We start from the raw sequence: 14,621 nt of genomic DNA on the forward strand, positions 1-14,621 counted from the left end.
AGTATTTATATTCACTTGAGCCATACCGATCGAAAGTCCAAAGGCGTTTGTAAATGAAATTTGCTAATTAAATTACGTTTCAAATAAATTAACTGAAGATTGAGGTTTCAGACAAATGAAACCTAATGGAATGGTATCAAACATAACGAAACATATCTGGTCTACGGATGTCACAGAGCATTTCACGTGCATATATGGATCTGCTCAATCGCTCACTTTGCAGTAACTACTCTCATAATTGACTTCTAATTAAATGCTGAGTAATTTATTCTTTCTACAATGAAGATATTTGAACTCACACCTGAAAAACTTGGACTATCATACAACAGCAAAATCAAAATACAATAGTGAACCCTAATGGCCCTAGGCCCAACACCATTACAAAAGTTCAGTACCCAACTCTACCTCTTAATATACTATGAAACTATATTTGAATGACACTTAACCGTATAGAAGGAACAAAGGTGAGGGACACAGAAAAAAAATATATAGAACCGACTGCTGCAACCTTGGACATGATATCATACATCCTGGGTCGCCTCGAGGTCATGTGGAAGTCAACATGACCTAAGTAAAATAGGACCCACAGATGTGCTTAGCATATCACTAACCGCAACCTGAACCTCACTTGATCCATGCTCGCAACTTATCAAACTCAAAAGTAGAGGGAAGAAGTATGTCATGTTCATCTCAAACAAGGAATCTTCTAAACTACAAATAGCATGTATGGTTGAAACAACAAGAGGTGCACGTGCAGCCAATTCCCTTCGTTTACCAGAAGCCAAAGGTATCAACCACTTGGGGCTCTCAACCAAAGAGGCTACTGGCATCTGTGGAGGCTGAGCTACTTCTATATAGAACCGCAGGACTTCTTGGCAAAGGTCAACAAGATGAGACTCTACTTCTGATTCTTCATAACCCTTGGGTCTATCCAAAGCAAGATTCTGTAAGAATGTGAGGCAGATTTGATATGATTCATTCTCTAGGCGTAATAATGGCGGGTCCTGCATTTGGGTCATGGATGCAAACTCTTGTAGCTTAGAACGTAAAGTTGTGTCGGCATTTATCTTGTGAGCATGAAAAGCCACGGTGTGCACCGCATCAAACACAATTATAGTATTTTTCGCTGAAAGGTATCCTCTGTACATGTTATATATCTCCATCACAGCCTGCATAATTGAGCAAGAGAAAACCTTAACTACAATTGTATTAGGGCCAATAAGAAAAACAAGCGATGTACTACAATATGACTAGTTTTTTTATTGAAGTCAATCTTGTTTTGACTCTTCGTTACAAAAAAGTGAATACTCTTTTGTCACGCAAAACATCTAGATATTTTATGTCAAGTGAAAGAAATACAAAGTATATACAGTATACATATATACACACAAAACAGAAAATTAGAATAGACAACAGACTCTACCTGAATCAACAAAAGCTGAACAGCAGCTCGGCACTTGGTATCAGCAATAGCATCTTGAAGATGATATCCCCTTGAGCTTGACGAATCGTCACCAGACAGACCAGTTTCAGCAACAAATTCTGTATTATTCTGTCCATTTGAATCTACTACATGCTGTGAACTATCTTCATTAAGAGCAAATGAAAAATCTGGAAGTGTTGCATCAGCAGCTTCTTTAAGTGACAAAACCACTTCTTGCCACTTATCATCAGAAAACAGATTTCCAGCATTGCTCATCAAACGGACGAATGCACTAATACCAATACCTGCAAGGCTATGGTGCGGACGCTTGATGAAACTTATTAATAGCATCAACACCTTGCGCAGAAGTGGATTGACAGTGTCATAGAATTTAACAAACAGATCTACAACAAGTTGGAGAGCAAGCGTGCAAGTCTCATAGAGCCACGCATCTTGATCAAGTTCTCCAGCATCACCATCAATCCCTTTCCCAGGGGTACCTCCACCAGAAGGATCAATAGCATGTCGAACATAGTCAAAGATAGGAAATAGGACTGATTCAAAAACCCTCTCCCACAGTGGCAAAGAGAAATGATGACCATAGTTGCGTAGAGTATCAAAAAGCACTTGAAGAGCACTCTTCCTAATTTCAGGCCTTGGATCAAAGCTTAGTTCTGATAATCCTGGGGAAGAATGTAGCAGAACAGTGAATTACAAGTGTTGAAATTAACATTAATGCTTTCTGATATATATATATATATATAGACATTATAACTTTACTGAGGTCCACAATTGTTATTCTTACGGCGCCAAGGCCTGCCATAGGAGCGCCACGATGCCATGGCGATAAGGCATCCTTGGAGATATGGGTTCCACCAGCGTAATTGTTATCAACATTTAGTATTCCAAACATATAATGGCTAACGTTAAGAAATCTAAGTATCCTAGCATGAATATATCATTTACAATGGTTACATTATTTAATTAAAACAGTTAAACATCTATATGTTATAATTATATATATAATATGAGAAAAGGGACCCTGAGGCTCAGAATTTTCCTGAGATTAGAAACACTTTTAGTACAAGAGACAGCACGGCATAAATGTAAATACCGACTCTACCCCCACTGCATACATGTATACCCCATATTTTATATTACAAAGGCTGTTAACCTCAGAATTTAGCTGGTGAAAAAACGATGCTAATACCAAGTAAGAGCTAATCAATTATACTCATAGCATCTCTACGAAAAATAGTTCATACTTTCGTACTCTCCAAACTCAGGACCAGGACGCCATGTTGCAAGAAAAAGAAGCTGATATCAAGTAAGAGCTAATCAACTATACTCATCGTATCTTATTAAAATAATTACTACAAATATTCTGAAGATAAGAAGCAGGATAAGGTCATCTAAATAAAGGTCATAAAAAACACATGGTACGACCCCAAACATGAGACTTAATTTAATACTTACCAGCCAACAAAGGGAACCAGAAGTAAAGATGATCTTCCTTATCGGTCATGTTCCCACTGCCGTGTTTTCCATCTGTTCCTTTAGGAGTTAATGATGAAGAAATCTTTTCAAATGTTTCCTTTTCCTTAATCTTTGAAAAGCCTATATCTCCTTCAGCCAGTTTTGCCGCACAAAATCGGAGAAAGGCAATCGCATTGAGACTAATGTCCTTATTAAATCTGCTATTAGTGAATGCAATCAAGCAATTCACGCAGTCTGTAAAAGTCGTCGTTTCAGTCTCAGTAATGTACGGGAAATAATCTCGCAATATTTTCTCAATTATTTCAAAGGCTAAAAGTACAATGTTTTTGTGGTCATCATAAGCTGCTGTCTGGAAGACCTGAAAATAGTTGGAACACAACGAATTAAAAGAGGGCTTGTAAGGAACAAAATATAACATATGTTCTTATGATGAAAGAACCTAATGGTAATGTGCACATGAAAATGAGATAGGGGAGGAAGTCAGAAAAGACTAGATACCATGAACATGCTTTTCCACCCTGACTTTACATTCTTAACACGCGACAAAACCATTTGGGAAACACATCTGATAATTAGCTCTCTGATTTCAACAGCGCTACACTTCCGCATAACAATAACAAAAGGCTTCATAAATTCATTTTGAAAATTATAGTTAGCCAACTCTTCCCGCTCCAAAAACTTCATGGACAGTTGACGCAAAGAATCCATAGCGAAAATTGCAATGGAAAGATTTTCTGAGCAACCAATGGTCACAAAATAATCAGATAATACATTCCAGATGCTTGACCAAACAAGCCTGATTCGATTCATATTATAATGCCTGTCATAAGGAAATGAATCGTTAGGAATCAAACATTAAAGCTGTATCTAAGAAAGATGATATTTGGTAATACAAATAAAATCTGAATTTTCTTTTAAAAAATTGAGGCCTGAGTATAGGGCTTAAAATCAGTTAGCTCTAGTTTGAGGAGTGGCTTATGAGTTACGATGAATTGCATGAATAGGTAAACAGGGAATAAAATATATTCATACGCAATCTCAACAATTTTTGTAAGGCTGAAAACCCGCGGATCAGATGTAGATTTTAATTCTTCCATAGACACCTTGCACAGAGCTTTAACGAAGTCAATTACTGCCTCACTATTTAATTTTTGACTCCTTATGAATATGCGACTCATATCACCAACTTGCTCCAGCATGTTTAGGTTAGAGACTAAATTGTTCATTTGCTCCGCTGTAATGCCTGCAGATGCATCGCCACCAACGCCAGCACTATCATAAGTACCCCTTCTCATGGCTGCAGCCGCATACTGAATCTTCCCAGGTCCCTTCTTTTTTAGAACTGGAAGCATATTAGGTTTGGCTTGTTTTGATTTGTCAAGTTCATTCTGATTAAGTGCAAAGAAAGTTGCATCAGGTGGAGCCCCTTCTCCCAATAGATGCAAATGCTCAAACCGAGAAACACATGTCAAGATATGTTCCCATGCCTCCTGTAAATAATTCCCATCTTCATCCGCAATTGTCACTATTGCCTGTAATAGGAGTTTTGGATGAGATGCTTCATTAAGAGTAAGGTCATTTGCATACAAGTGACAAAAAGAAAAATGTTTTGCTTCTGCTACAGTTACCACGAACTACATTCAGATGGCAGTCTTGCACAACCATTCCAGCCAGACTAAAAACCAAGCCTAAATCACATGCAGATAAGTGATCCTAAACTCTAGGTTAAACTTAGGTCTTTATCCCTATAAAACACACAATAGAAATGACCCTCAAACACTAGGTCCAACAGAAATGATCCTCAACCACTAAGTACACTGTCATGTCCCTATCCTCAAAAAATTGTTTATAAACTTGCTATAAATATTACAAGACTGGGCGCTTGCATTACTGCTTGTGACTACATATCCGGCAAGAGATGATCAAATTTGAACAAAGTAAGGTTCAATCCTCAAAACAAAGTGCGAGTCCACTCCATGCATGATGTGTTAGAAACAAACAACCATAAATGGCATGATTGAGGATAAAGTAAACCACTGCCAACTTCACGTTGAAGTTCTTAAACATCACTTTGGCATGAAAAAAATTCCTTCTAGTCTGTTTCATTTACTAGGGCTAGTTTAAACTGTTATATGAATGTAATATTACTGAAACCATTCCTAATCTTTGAAGGCAGAAGAACAAATTGGGTGCATTAGAAAGTAAAAGTAAATCTTGCCAAGACACTGGGAAATTTTGACTTCTTAAAATGAAACTGCCAAGAGAATGACCAAATTCTAGTACTAAATTCTTATGATAAACTGGCATCTCAAATTTTACATAGTTCGGATCAGATAAAAAATTTACTTAAATTTAATCATAATATTAATGCTATTAAAGAAATATTTCAGATGTGTAAACCTTGAGTCTTGACAAATATGTAATGTGGGTACAACATATGTGAGATCTTCATTCTATAAAAAGCAGGTGTTGCTGAATGATTTTATGATTTGACATGGAAATTCGTTCATTCTGAACATGATTGTTGTCAAGTCGCGCCATTATTAGTCCACCTCGAGTTAATTTTTTTTTTTAATGATAGTTGCCCAAAAAATAGCAGTTGCCAACATGCAATCTAACATATGTGCGATCTTCATTCTATAAAAGCAGAAGAGTTGCTGAATGATATTTCGATTTGACATGGAATTAACATGATTGTTGGAAAGTCAGCATCATTATTAGTCCTCGCTATAGTTGAATTTTTTTCTAAGTTTTCTACTATCAACTATATAAAGAATACTCACACAGAAAATTGTAGATGCCAACATGCAATCTAACAATCTCATATCGACGATCATATTTTGTCACTGCGAATGGTATGGCTCATCACATATTATTATGGAAAAGGAAGAAACCATAAAACCAGACTTCCTGTTCAATATGACAAAAGAACAGAAAGCTTTACTAACCTTTATGGCATCAATGTTCTTCTGCTTGATATCAGCTGGAGAGTGAAGGGAAGTGAACTTTGCTAGTGATGTTATAAAAGCATCTCTATGAGTCTTCATAGACATCACTGCAGTAACATGGATCGCATTACGAAAGCCTTCAAGACACAGGCTAATGACTACTTCATCATCACTTTGGTCAAGAGGAACACTGAAGGCAGCCAACATAGGAGCCCAGCATACCTCGATCATGAATCTGAGGATCATAACATCTGTTGCTGCATAATAAACTGACCTACAAATGCATATGAAATGACATCATGAGGAAGATTTGAATGATGATATGTCACAATAACAAAATGCCACAGTTAACGAGAATCTCGTATAATCAAACTCCAAAAGGAAAAAAAATTGCCACAGTTCAACTAATAGTTAGACTTAAATTAGATAGCCATTTGTGAATTATATCAGGTATTTCCAAAGTTAAAAATTGACAAAAGATTTCCCTTCTTAAGTCTCCATAAAAATAAACAGAAAAAAACTCCAGCTCCCTCTTATTAAACTGGGATCTTCCAGTGATTTCTTTCTCTCCTACTTTTCTATACTAATAGTGACAACATTTGTAGCAGTATTAACATATTGATTAATTCACGGCATCTTGTAGCCAAAAAGACCCTTAAGTTCAATATAGTCATATTTCCAAGGCGAAATTTTTTTAACTTGGGGCATATATAGTTGGCCAGTGGTTCAAACTAAGATAGAAGCTGAATGAACATGTATACCTATTACCAGAAAGCGTATACATGTGTTATGTGAAAGCAAATTGACAATTGATCTTAATAAATAAATGAATATCAATTGACTAACATGACTTTAGCACAGATGAAAGTTGGCAAAAGTGAAAAGAATCTTCAGGGCATGTCACTAAATCTAATTCTAGGCAAATTTAACGATCTCCATGTGTTCCCGAAAATCCAAAGTGTCACAGTTGCAATTACAGCCATCAGAGTCAAATATGGTTAAACAAACAGAAGCTGATTGTCACTCAAAATGTGGCATTAGCCACAAAAAATAATAATATACTCCTTAACAGATAAGGACATTAAAACGTCAATGTGATTCATATATAAACACTTTTTCTTACTCAGTTTTGCGAGCTTTTTCCTTGAACTGCTCTTGCATGTTTCGCATGAGATCATCACTAGTCTGATTTTCTTCCTCACGCTTGCGAATCGCAATATTCAATATACTATCCAAACCTAAAATTCTGTTTGCATTTACGGACTGTTTTTGTTGAGGAGCCAGTTCATCATCTTTCATTTTAATCTCTTTTCTTGATATTCTTTCATATAATGATCTTAAGTACTCCTCAGGCACATCTTTTCCGTCATCTATGCCCCGGTTGTTTCTTATAAAATCGTCTGCTGACATCTGCATGGTAACAAAGATAAGAATATACAGAACTTAGGGAAGTGACTGGAGTTAGTTACCCAGATTTTGGTAAATAAATTGATATACCTTGTTCTTCACCATAGGGTTATGAGCATCTGTATTGAGCAATATAACAGAGTAAGCAAGCACATAAGCTGTATCTGCACTGGTGAAAACCTTCGGATTACATTTGCAATAACGCTCAGCAAACTTTTCCATAATTCGGTCAATCTTCTGTGCCTCTCCGGGCAACCTAAAGCCCCGCAGAAAAACTCTGATTGCTTCGTCAAATTCTTTCCCTTGAAAGTCAAAAGAATCTACATATTCATGCATCACCTTAAGCGACAAATCTTCTCTTTCACCTAGATAGTCACCGATTAAAGTCTTGTTCAAACCAGATGCATCTTTTAGGAAATCAGCTATTTCTTTCGGTGAGCCGCCCACCTTATTTGCTTTGATAAGGAATTCAATACCCTTTTTAGGTTTCCGATTAAAAAGAGAAATACCTTCCTGCCATAAATTGCAGATAAGATTAAGCACGCATAACCAGGTAAAGATTGGACAGCAGGCAGTACTGCTTCACTTTTTTACAGAAGTAATTTACCTGAAGTTCAAGCTTGTATGCTCGGCGCTGCTCAATTGTTGAGACATCGGAAGCTTCACTAGAGACCTCTGAATGAGTATCAGATTCTTTGACAGACTCATCCACATTCCCATTCGGCATGGGGAGATTTCCAGATTCAGAACCATTCTCAGTCGGCTCAATTCTTTTGGGGGAATATGGATCTGGAATTCTTAATTGTTTGTTCATCCAATCACCCATTGACTTTAAAATAGCAACTAAGCACTTCATAGCTTCAAGTTTCAGGACTGCATCCTGTGGCGGCAATAGGGTAGTGGTGACACCAGGCGGGACACCTTGAGCAGTTTTAAGGAGTCCATTGACCATTCTGAACATAAATATTACAGTAATCATTACAACACAAACATAACTCATATAACTTGCTAATATCAAATATAAACAGACTAATAGAATGTGCCACTACAAATAGAGATTAAATAGAAGACAACGCTAAAGGAAGAACATACCGCTCAAATATATTTGATGAATTCACATCACAGTCGTAGTTGATGAAAATATCCACCAAGATCTGTGAATCGATACAGAGCTTCTCCAGAAACCGAAGCACAATCATCTTCTGCTGCAAATTTGGTTGAGCAACATTCTCTAACACTCTAAGAACGATCATAGGAAAGAATACTCCAATCTCTGCCTTTAATCCAGCTCTAAAACGTGATACCAGACTAATGAAGATCGAGCACGAAAGCTGGAAAACAATCATAAGAGTTGAAGCACTGTTCTTCAGCAAGGACAAGCATAGGTACTGCTTGATGGCACCTAAAAATCTATTTGAGAGACAAAGAAAAAGTGAGCTTGCTGGAAATTGTGGAATAAATAATGCTAGCTGAGTATATTCTTAAGCAATAACAATGAAAAATTAAAGTAATGTGACACTAAGTCAGTACGTAAACTAAGGGACAAGTCAGTATAGGAAAAATAATGGATAAATGAGAAAGAATAGCAAAAAACAAGGAACTAAATATCTGCTAACATCTGATTAAAAAAATATCCGCCAACACAATCTTTGTGGAATCAAAAGGGTTGAATCTATCAGATTCCTAGTGGATATTATGTTAACATTCTCTAATGGTGTCTTACGTTGCATAGACTATTTCAAATCTTAAAAGTCTAAGGTTACAATGAGTGCAGAGACCTTCGCATGGTAGAAATTACGTCTTATAAAAGTAATAACATGGTTGTATTGACCTACTAAACTATGTTTCGATAATTGCGCTCTCAGCCTCCTACTATCATTGTGTTCTTGAATTTCAAATGCCTTCGTGCGCAAATATTCCAGTGAACTCCTAATAGCATGGTATTTTATCCCAAATTCAGCCCCAAAATAACATATAAGACTATCTGGAAGGAAAGAAGACATAACCTGCTATTGTTATTCAAGTATCATATTTGTATAAAATCTATTAGGAGGATTAAAGAAACCAATATAAAAATGCAAATTAAAGTTCTTTCTGATATCACATATTGAATCAAGGATTTCAAGGATTTCCTAGTGTACTATTTAAAACCTGTGGTATTAAAAATCTTGAATTTGTACAATAAACTTAAATGCTCCAGGTTTCAATAGTACTTAATTATTGTTAATAATATTATAGTGTCGTTCATTGGTTCCAGTAACTAAACCATTACAGGCACCAACACCGCCATGACTGTTCCATTGGCACTTAATGCAATTAATTCTTTGTTGGAAGCAAACCTAACTAAAGGCGAAGAACCGGCATTGCAAGCAGGTTGCCCCCCATAATAGAGAAGTAGGGTCTGTGATTGCAATTCAGAAGGTAGCCAGGTCACATATATGATATGCATAACTTTGACTCAGTTGCTCATTATTCGATTTAGTTTCCATATGAAATTATCTTATTAATATTAAGCTTTGATATATTGCCCAGGTACATCCCTTATTTAAATGAATTTATAATCCAGGAGTCGACTAATCTAGGAATGGGGAGGTTCTGTCAGTTTATCAGTGTATTTATTAGGGTTCTAACCTTAAGGAATTAAATTTTTGCAACTTGTAGAAGAATAAAAACACCATATACACCATATTTTAAATAAAACAATAAAAAACAGGCCTGGGATTTAACCACAAAAGAACAACTACTCAACGATATCCCAACCACAGAAAGAATGATAGTATTTGTGTCGCAATTTCACAATCTTGACAAGAAAAGAATCTTAAGTACAATTATAAATCAAAATTTATAAATAAATAAAAGATTGCATCTTATTCACATAATACGAGAACCCTGAAACTAATCGTACAGAAACTACTTCTAAAAAATGCTAATACTATTCCACCATAAGTAGAATATTCCCATAACCTATTTTTTTAAATATGAAATTCAATTAACTTTATATCTAAATAATAAAATTATATTATAAGATAAATCCAAATTAATCATATTATTCCTGCTCCACATCAAACTGTATTAATCTATATTATCTAACCCGAAGTAAATAATGAGACTGCTCGATCAGCCTGTATGTAATTTATAAATAAATCGTTGATGGTTAATTTTAAAAGGGTATACCCTTATTGTAAGCTCAGGTATCTAGTCTACATTACCTATTAGAACTTTAAAAAAACCATAACATGCCCAAAATGCAATATTATGTAATAAATATTTAAAGGCACAAATAAGTGCACACATTCTCAGCAAACTTGTGAGTTGCGTAATATGTAAAGTATCTGCTGTACCTTTCACTAGTTCTAAAGATTGCCCCGGCATTCTCCAACAATATCTTGAGCAACTCCAAAGCGATTATCTTCCCTCTCATCAAAGTTGGATCTGCCAATGCTTCCTTTGGTGGTGTCTTCATGGACAACTTACAGAGGGCACGGAAAACCAAAAATGCATCTCTCCTCAACTTATTTCCGATCTGAACCTCCATATCGTCATCCTTCTCCACCTCACCATCTGCCAACTCCCCTTTCCTGCCCTCTAACGCCGTCTTATACATACTAATCTCCCAATACTTAGCATCCAACATATCCTTGTCCGTCGAATCCAACAGATCAGCTGGATTTGTCGACTCCACAGTCGAAGTCTTAGTTTCAAACGCTCCATCATGCACTCCCCCTCCTCCAGCAGTCGGTGTACCCGGATTCAAGACCCCATCAATATCCTGCATTATCTTAGTTATAAACCCTTGCACAAACATAGTCATATTCCCATCTGCATCCGTTTTCTCCGCAGGCTCCATCAATTCAGCCACCACAATCGGCTGAACGGGAGCAGCTGCAGAATCAGCCTCCATTCTCCTAAACACAATCACCAGCATTTGAATCAAACTCGCTTTGGCAGTAGTCTGATTCACAACATTCTTACTCCCTAAATAAATATCATACGAAGTCCGCACAATTTGCAACAAACAATCACCATGAATCCTCAACGAAACTGAAGTAACAGCCGACAAAATAGTCTTCAACAACAACAATTCAACAGTCTCTTCATTCAATTCATGACACTTACAAACCGAATCAATCAATTTGGCCAACAAACTGGCCTCCGGACCTCCAGAAGTATCGGCTTCGCCTCGTAAAATTCCATGAGCAATGAGCTTCTGAATACAATCCAACGCAGGCTCCGCGATCTTCACATTCCCGGAAGTGAGCGAATTAATCAACGGCGTAAGAATAATCTCGGAATCAGCAAGAGAAAACTCATTAGTACCAGTATCATACAAAACACCAGGGAGATTCGCTGACGTGTCAGGCTCCGATTGGCTATCAGGAGAATGAGGAGAGAAAGGAGATTCAGGGGAATTAGCGAGACGTTCGAGAAGAGATTTGCATTGATGAACGAGCTTAGAGTGTTTTCTCCACGATCCGTTCTTAATGATTTTCTCGAGCGCCGGAGTTAGGGTTTGAGTGAGGCGAGAATCGGCCTCCGGCGAAGCCATTCCGCCGGAGAGTTAGTAGATCTGGAGTAGGTTATAAGAGAGTTGTGGAGTGGAGTGAGTTGATTTGGTTGATTTGATTGAATTGATGTGTGTGTGGTGGCGGAGAGTGAGTGATTGGGCGGAGATGCGGTGGTGATCGCCGGAGAAGTGTGTGTTAGTGTGTGAGAGAGAGAGCGAGTGGAGAGTGGAGAGAAGAAATGGAGGAGAAATCTGAGATCGCGTTTGGGATTTGTTTTTACAAGTCCAACTTTGCCGCTGGTCAATAAGAGGGTCCGCACAAAACCGCAAAAACTGTCCGCACCGCACCAAACCATACCGTAAAACGCGGTTTTTAATTTTCGTGGTGCGGTTGAATTTTTAATAAACCATGTGGTACGGTGCGGGTTGTGGTTAAATTTCTGAAATGCGGTTTAAACCGCACCGCACCGTAATATTTAATATATTATAAATATATATATGTGTGTATATATATACACACACTTATATTCCTATCGGGTAACATAAAGAACCATTTTATATTCTTAGTTAAACTGAATTTCACCGGATTGCCACAGCATCCTTATTGAGTTAGAAATAAATGTTAAATTCATTAAGGAATTCAAATGAACCACACGATCTTCTGACAAATAAAAAAGAGATTACACAATCTCTTGTTTGTATTTCTTCACTAGGAAGACCAAAATCCAAGTAATGTTGCATTCAGATTGACTAAAACTATTTTCAGAAATTTGATTAAATTTAAGTTTTGTATTTATTTAATTTTTTGAACTTGTAAAATATAAGCCGCAGTGAACCGCACCACATCGCACCGCACCGCATTTTCGTGATGTGGTTTATGCGGTTTTCGAGGGTACGCGGTGCGGTTGCGGTTTGGAAATTTGAGCAAACCGCATGTGCGGTTTGAGGAAAAAACCGCACCGCGCTCACCCCTAGTCAATATACATAAACTGGCCCGCACTTCATAATACTTATTTGAAAACAAATATTTATATAAAAAAAATCTCTAAAAAAAATTAACCAATATAATTAGAATACGGGGTAAAAGACAATAAAATATTTTAAATTTTAAATATGTTACATGTATCTTATTGATAAAAAATGAACTAAAACTAATTATACTATTATAGATTAATTATAAATACATAGAAATAAGACATCTTGAACTTGATACACTAAGGTTAAAAAGAATGAAATTAATTGGACATGTAGGTTATATTCGTATTGGTTTCGCGTGCCAAAAGACATGATTTTGATTCAATATAAGAGTATTGACAATTAAACCCATTTATTTTATATTATAAAATTTATCATTATATGAATTCATCAAATAACAAATAATAATCTTAATCACGTAAACATCTATCTATCTCTATTAAAATCTAGAGTTGAGAACCGTCTACTTAAAAAATGATGTCACAAAATTCAATTCTTTTGTAAAATTCAATCTCTCCTTATTCGTTAACAACTTAGTAGCTAAAAAGATTAATAAAAATCGCATAAACTCTTACACGAAAAATAATTTAATACCTTAAATTTACATGACAAATCTTGGATTCACAAAGGTTTCTTTAATACTCAAGAAATATAAGAGAAAAAACTTCTAGATTTTAATTTGAATAAACGATTGTCATTAACATTATGATATTATCTATATAGGGATATATAATCCTAAAATAAAATAAAAAATAATTATTATTTAAAATAAATAATAATTAAAAATAGCGTGATCATGCAGTATTTATCATGAGCATGAACAATCTCCACAAAAGCTACTGGTCAAAAATCTCAGTATGGCATGATCACGCAATGTATGAGCGTGATCATGACATCATGTGTGATCATTGTTAGATATAATTTGATAATATCATAGTTTACTATCAGAGAATGCCATTAGAGTTTACTACTGGAAGATATCAGAGTTTATCAAGTTTATCAGTATTTGACCGATCAGAGTTTATTATTAGTATTTGTCTGTCAGCATCTGTAAAAATTGGATTCCAGGAGGTGATTGATTTTATCAAGAAGACTTGATTTGCAGAAGATATGTCAGTGCAGGACTTTACTTTATTGTAGCAATCAATAGTTGGATATGTATTAGAACTCCTTATTCATGTATATCATATCAACTAGATTGATTGTGTAACTGTGTAGTATATAAGCACAGATTTGGTTAACACTATATTTTTCGATCATTGTTCTATCATTTTATGTAACCTTGCAGCTCTCAAGGATATTTGTTCATCCTTAGAGAGTTTTGTAATCATTTTTATTCATCAATACAAAAATTATTACTGTAATTTGAGTTTTAATTCGAATTGATTGTTAATATTGTATTCACCCCTCTATAGTATACTAAAAGGCCTAATAATTGGTATCAGAGCTCACTGTTGACACACAAACAGTTTAAGATCCAGAAAATAATCAATAATGACATACAAAGAAACTCAACAACAGCCACCACCATCAGCCACAAATCAAATGAATAACAATATGAGCATATATGAAACCATCGGAGTTCTAATTCTCAAAGTAAATGAATATCCAATCATAAAAATTAAGATGGCTATGTGCTTGGAAGCTACGGATCACGAATATCTGAACATGATTTATGATGGTCCACACAGGCCTAAGAAACTTGTTAGATATTGAGTGCAATAAAATATAACATAGGGGGGATGAATGTGTTTTTTTGGATTTTAATTAAAGTTAAAAATGTTTAGCTTACTTGAACAAAGTAGATATGAACTTGTAGTGATAAAATATTTAACTGTCAGCACACAAACAAATTATCAAAAACTCA

At 35.8% G+C, this 14,621-nt stretch overlaps 1 protein-coding gene across 1 annotated transcript; it reads right to left on the reverse strand.

Moving 5' to 3' along the window:
* Positions 1 to 302: 302 nt before the first annotated feature.
* Positions 303 to 12,054, reverse strand: LOC141665371 (brefeldin A-inhibited guanine nucleotide-exchange protein 2-like). The gene is made up of 11 exons (XM_074471357.1): positions 10,617 to 12,054; positions 8,368 to 8,685; positions 7,883 to 8,228; positions 7,366 to 7,788; positions 6,992 to 7,278; positions 5,869 to 6,142; positions 3,953 to 4,452; positions 3,419 to 3,740; positions 2,900 to 3,278; positions 1,424 to 2,106; positions 303 to 1,169 (listed from the first exon to the last, which is right to left on the reverse strand). The coding sequence occupies exons 1-11, from the start codon at positions 11,819 to 11,821 to the stop codon at positions 558 to 560; spliced, it is 5,349 nt and encodes a 1,782-aa protein (XP_074327458.1). The 5' UTR covers positions 11,822 to 12,054; the 3' UTR covers positions 303 to 557.
* Between the last annotated feature and the right edge of the window lie 2,567 nt (positions 12,055 to 14,621).

This window comes from Apium graveolens, chromosome 6 (genome assembly GCF_009905375.1).
Source record: "Apium graveolens cultivar Ventura chromosome 6, ASM990537v1, whole genome shotgun sequence".
Lineage (NCBI taxonomy): Eukaryota > Viridiplantae > Streptophyta > Magnoliopsida > Apiales > Apiaceae > Apium > Apium graveolens.

Excerpts from the sequence above, each read along its gene's own strand:
- LOC141665371 (XM_074471357.1), bottom strand. The coding sequence starts at position 11,821 with ATGGCTTCGCCGGAGGCCGATTCTCGCCTCACTCAAACCCTAACTCCG. Across the intron at positions 8,229-8,367 it reads TCATCAAATATATTTGAGCG|AATGGTCAATGGACTCCTTA; the intron begins GTATGTTCTTCC and ends ATTTATGTTCAG. Across the intron at positions 4,453-5,868 it reads AGAACATTGATGCCATAAAG|GCAATAGTGACAATTGCGGA; the intron begins GTTAGTAAAGCT and ends CTCCTATTACAG.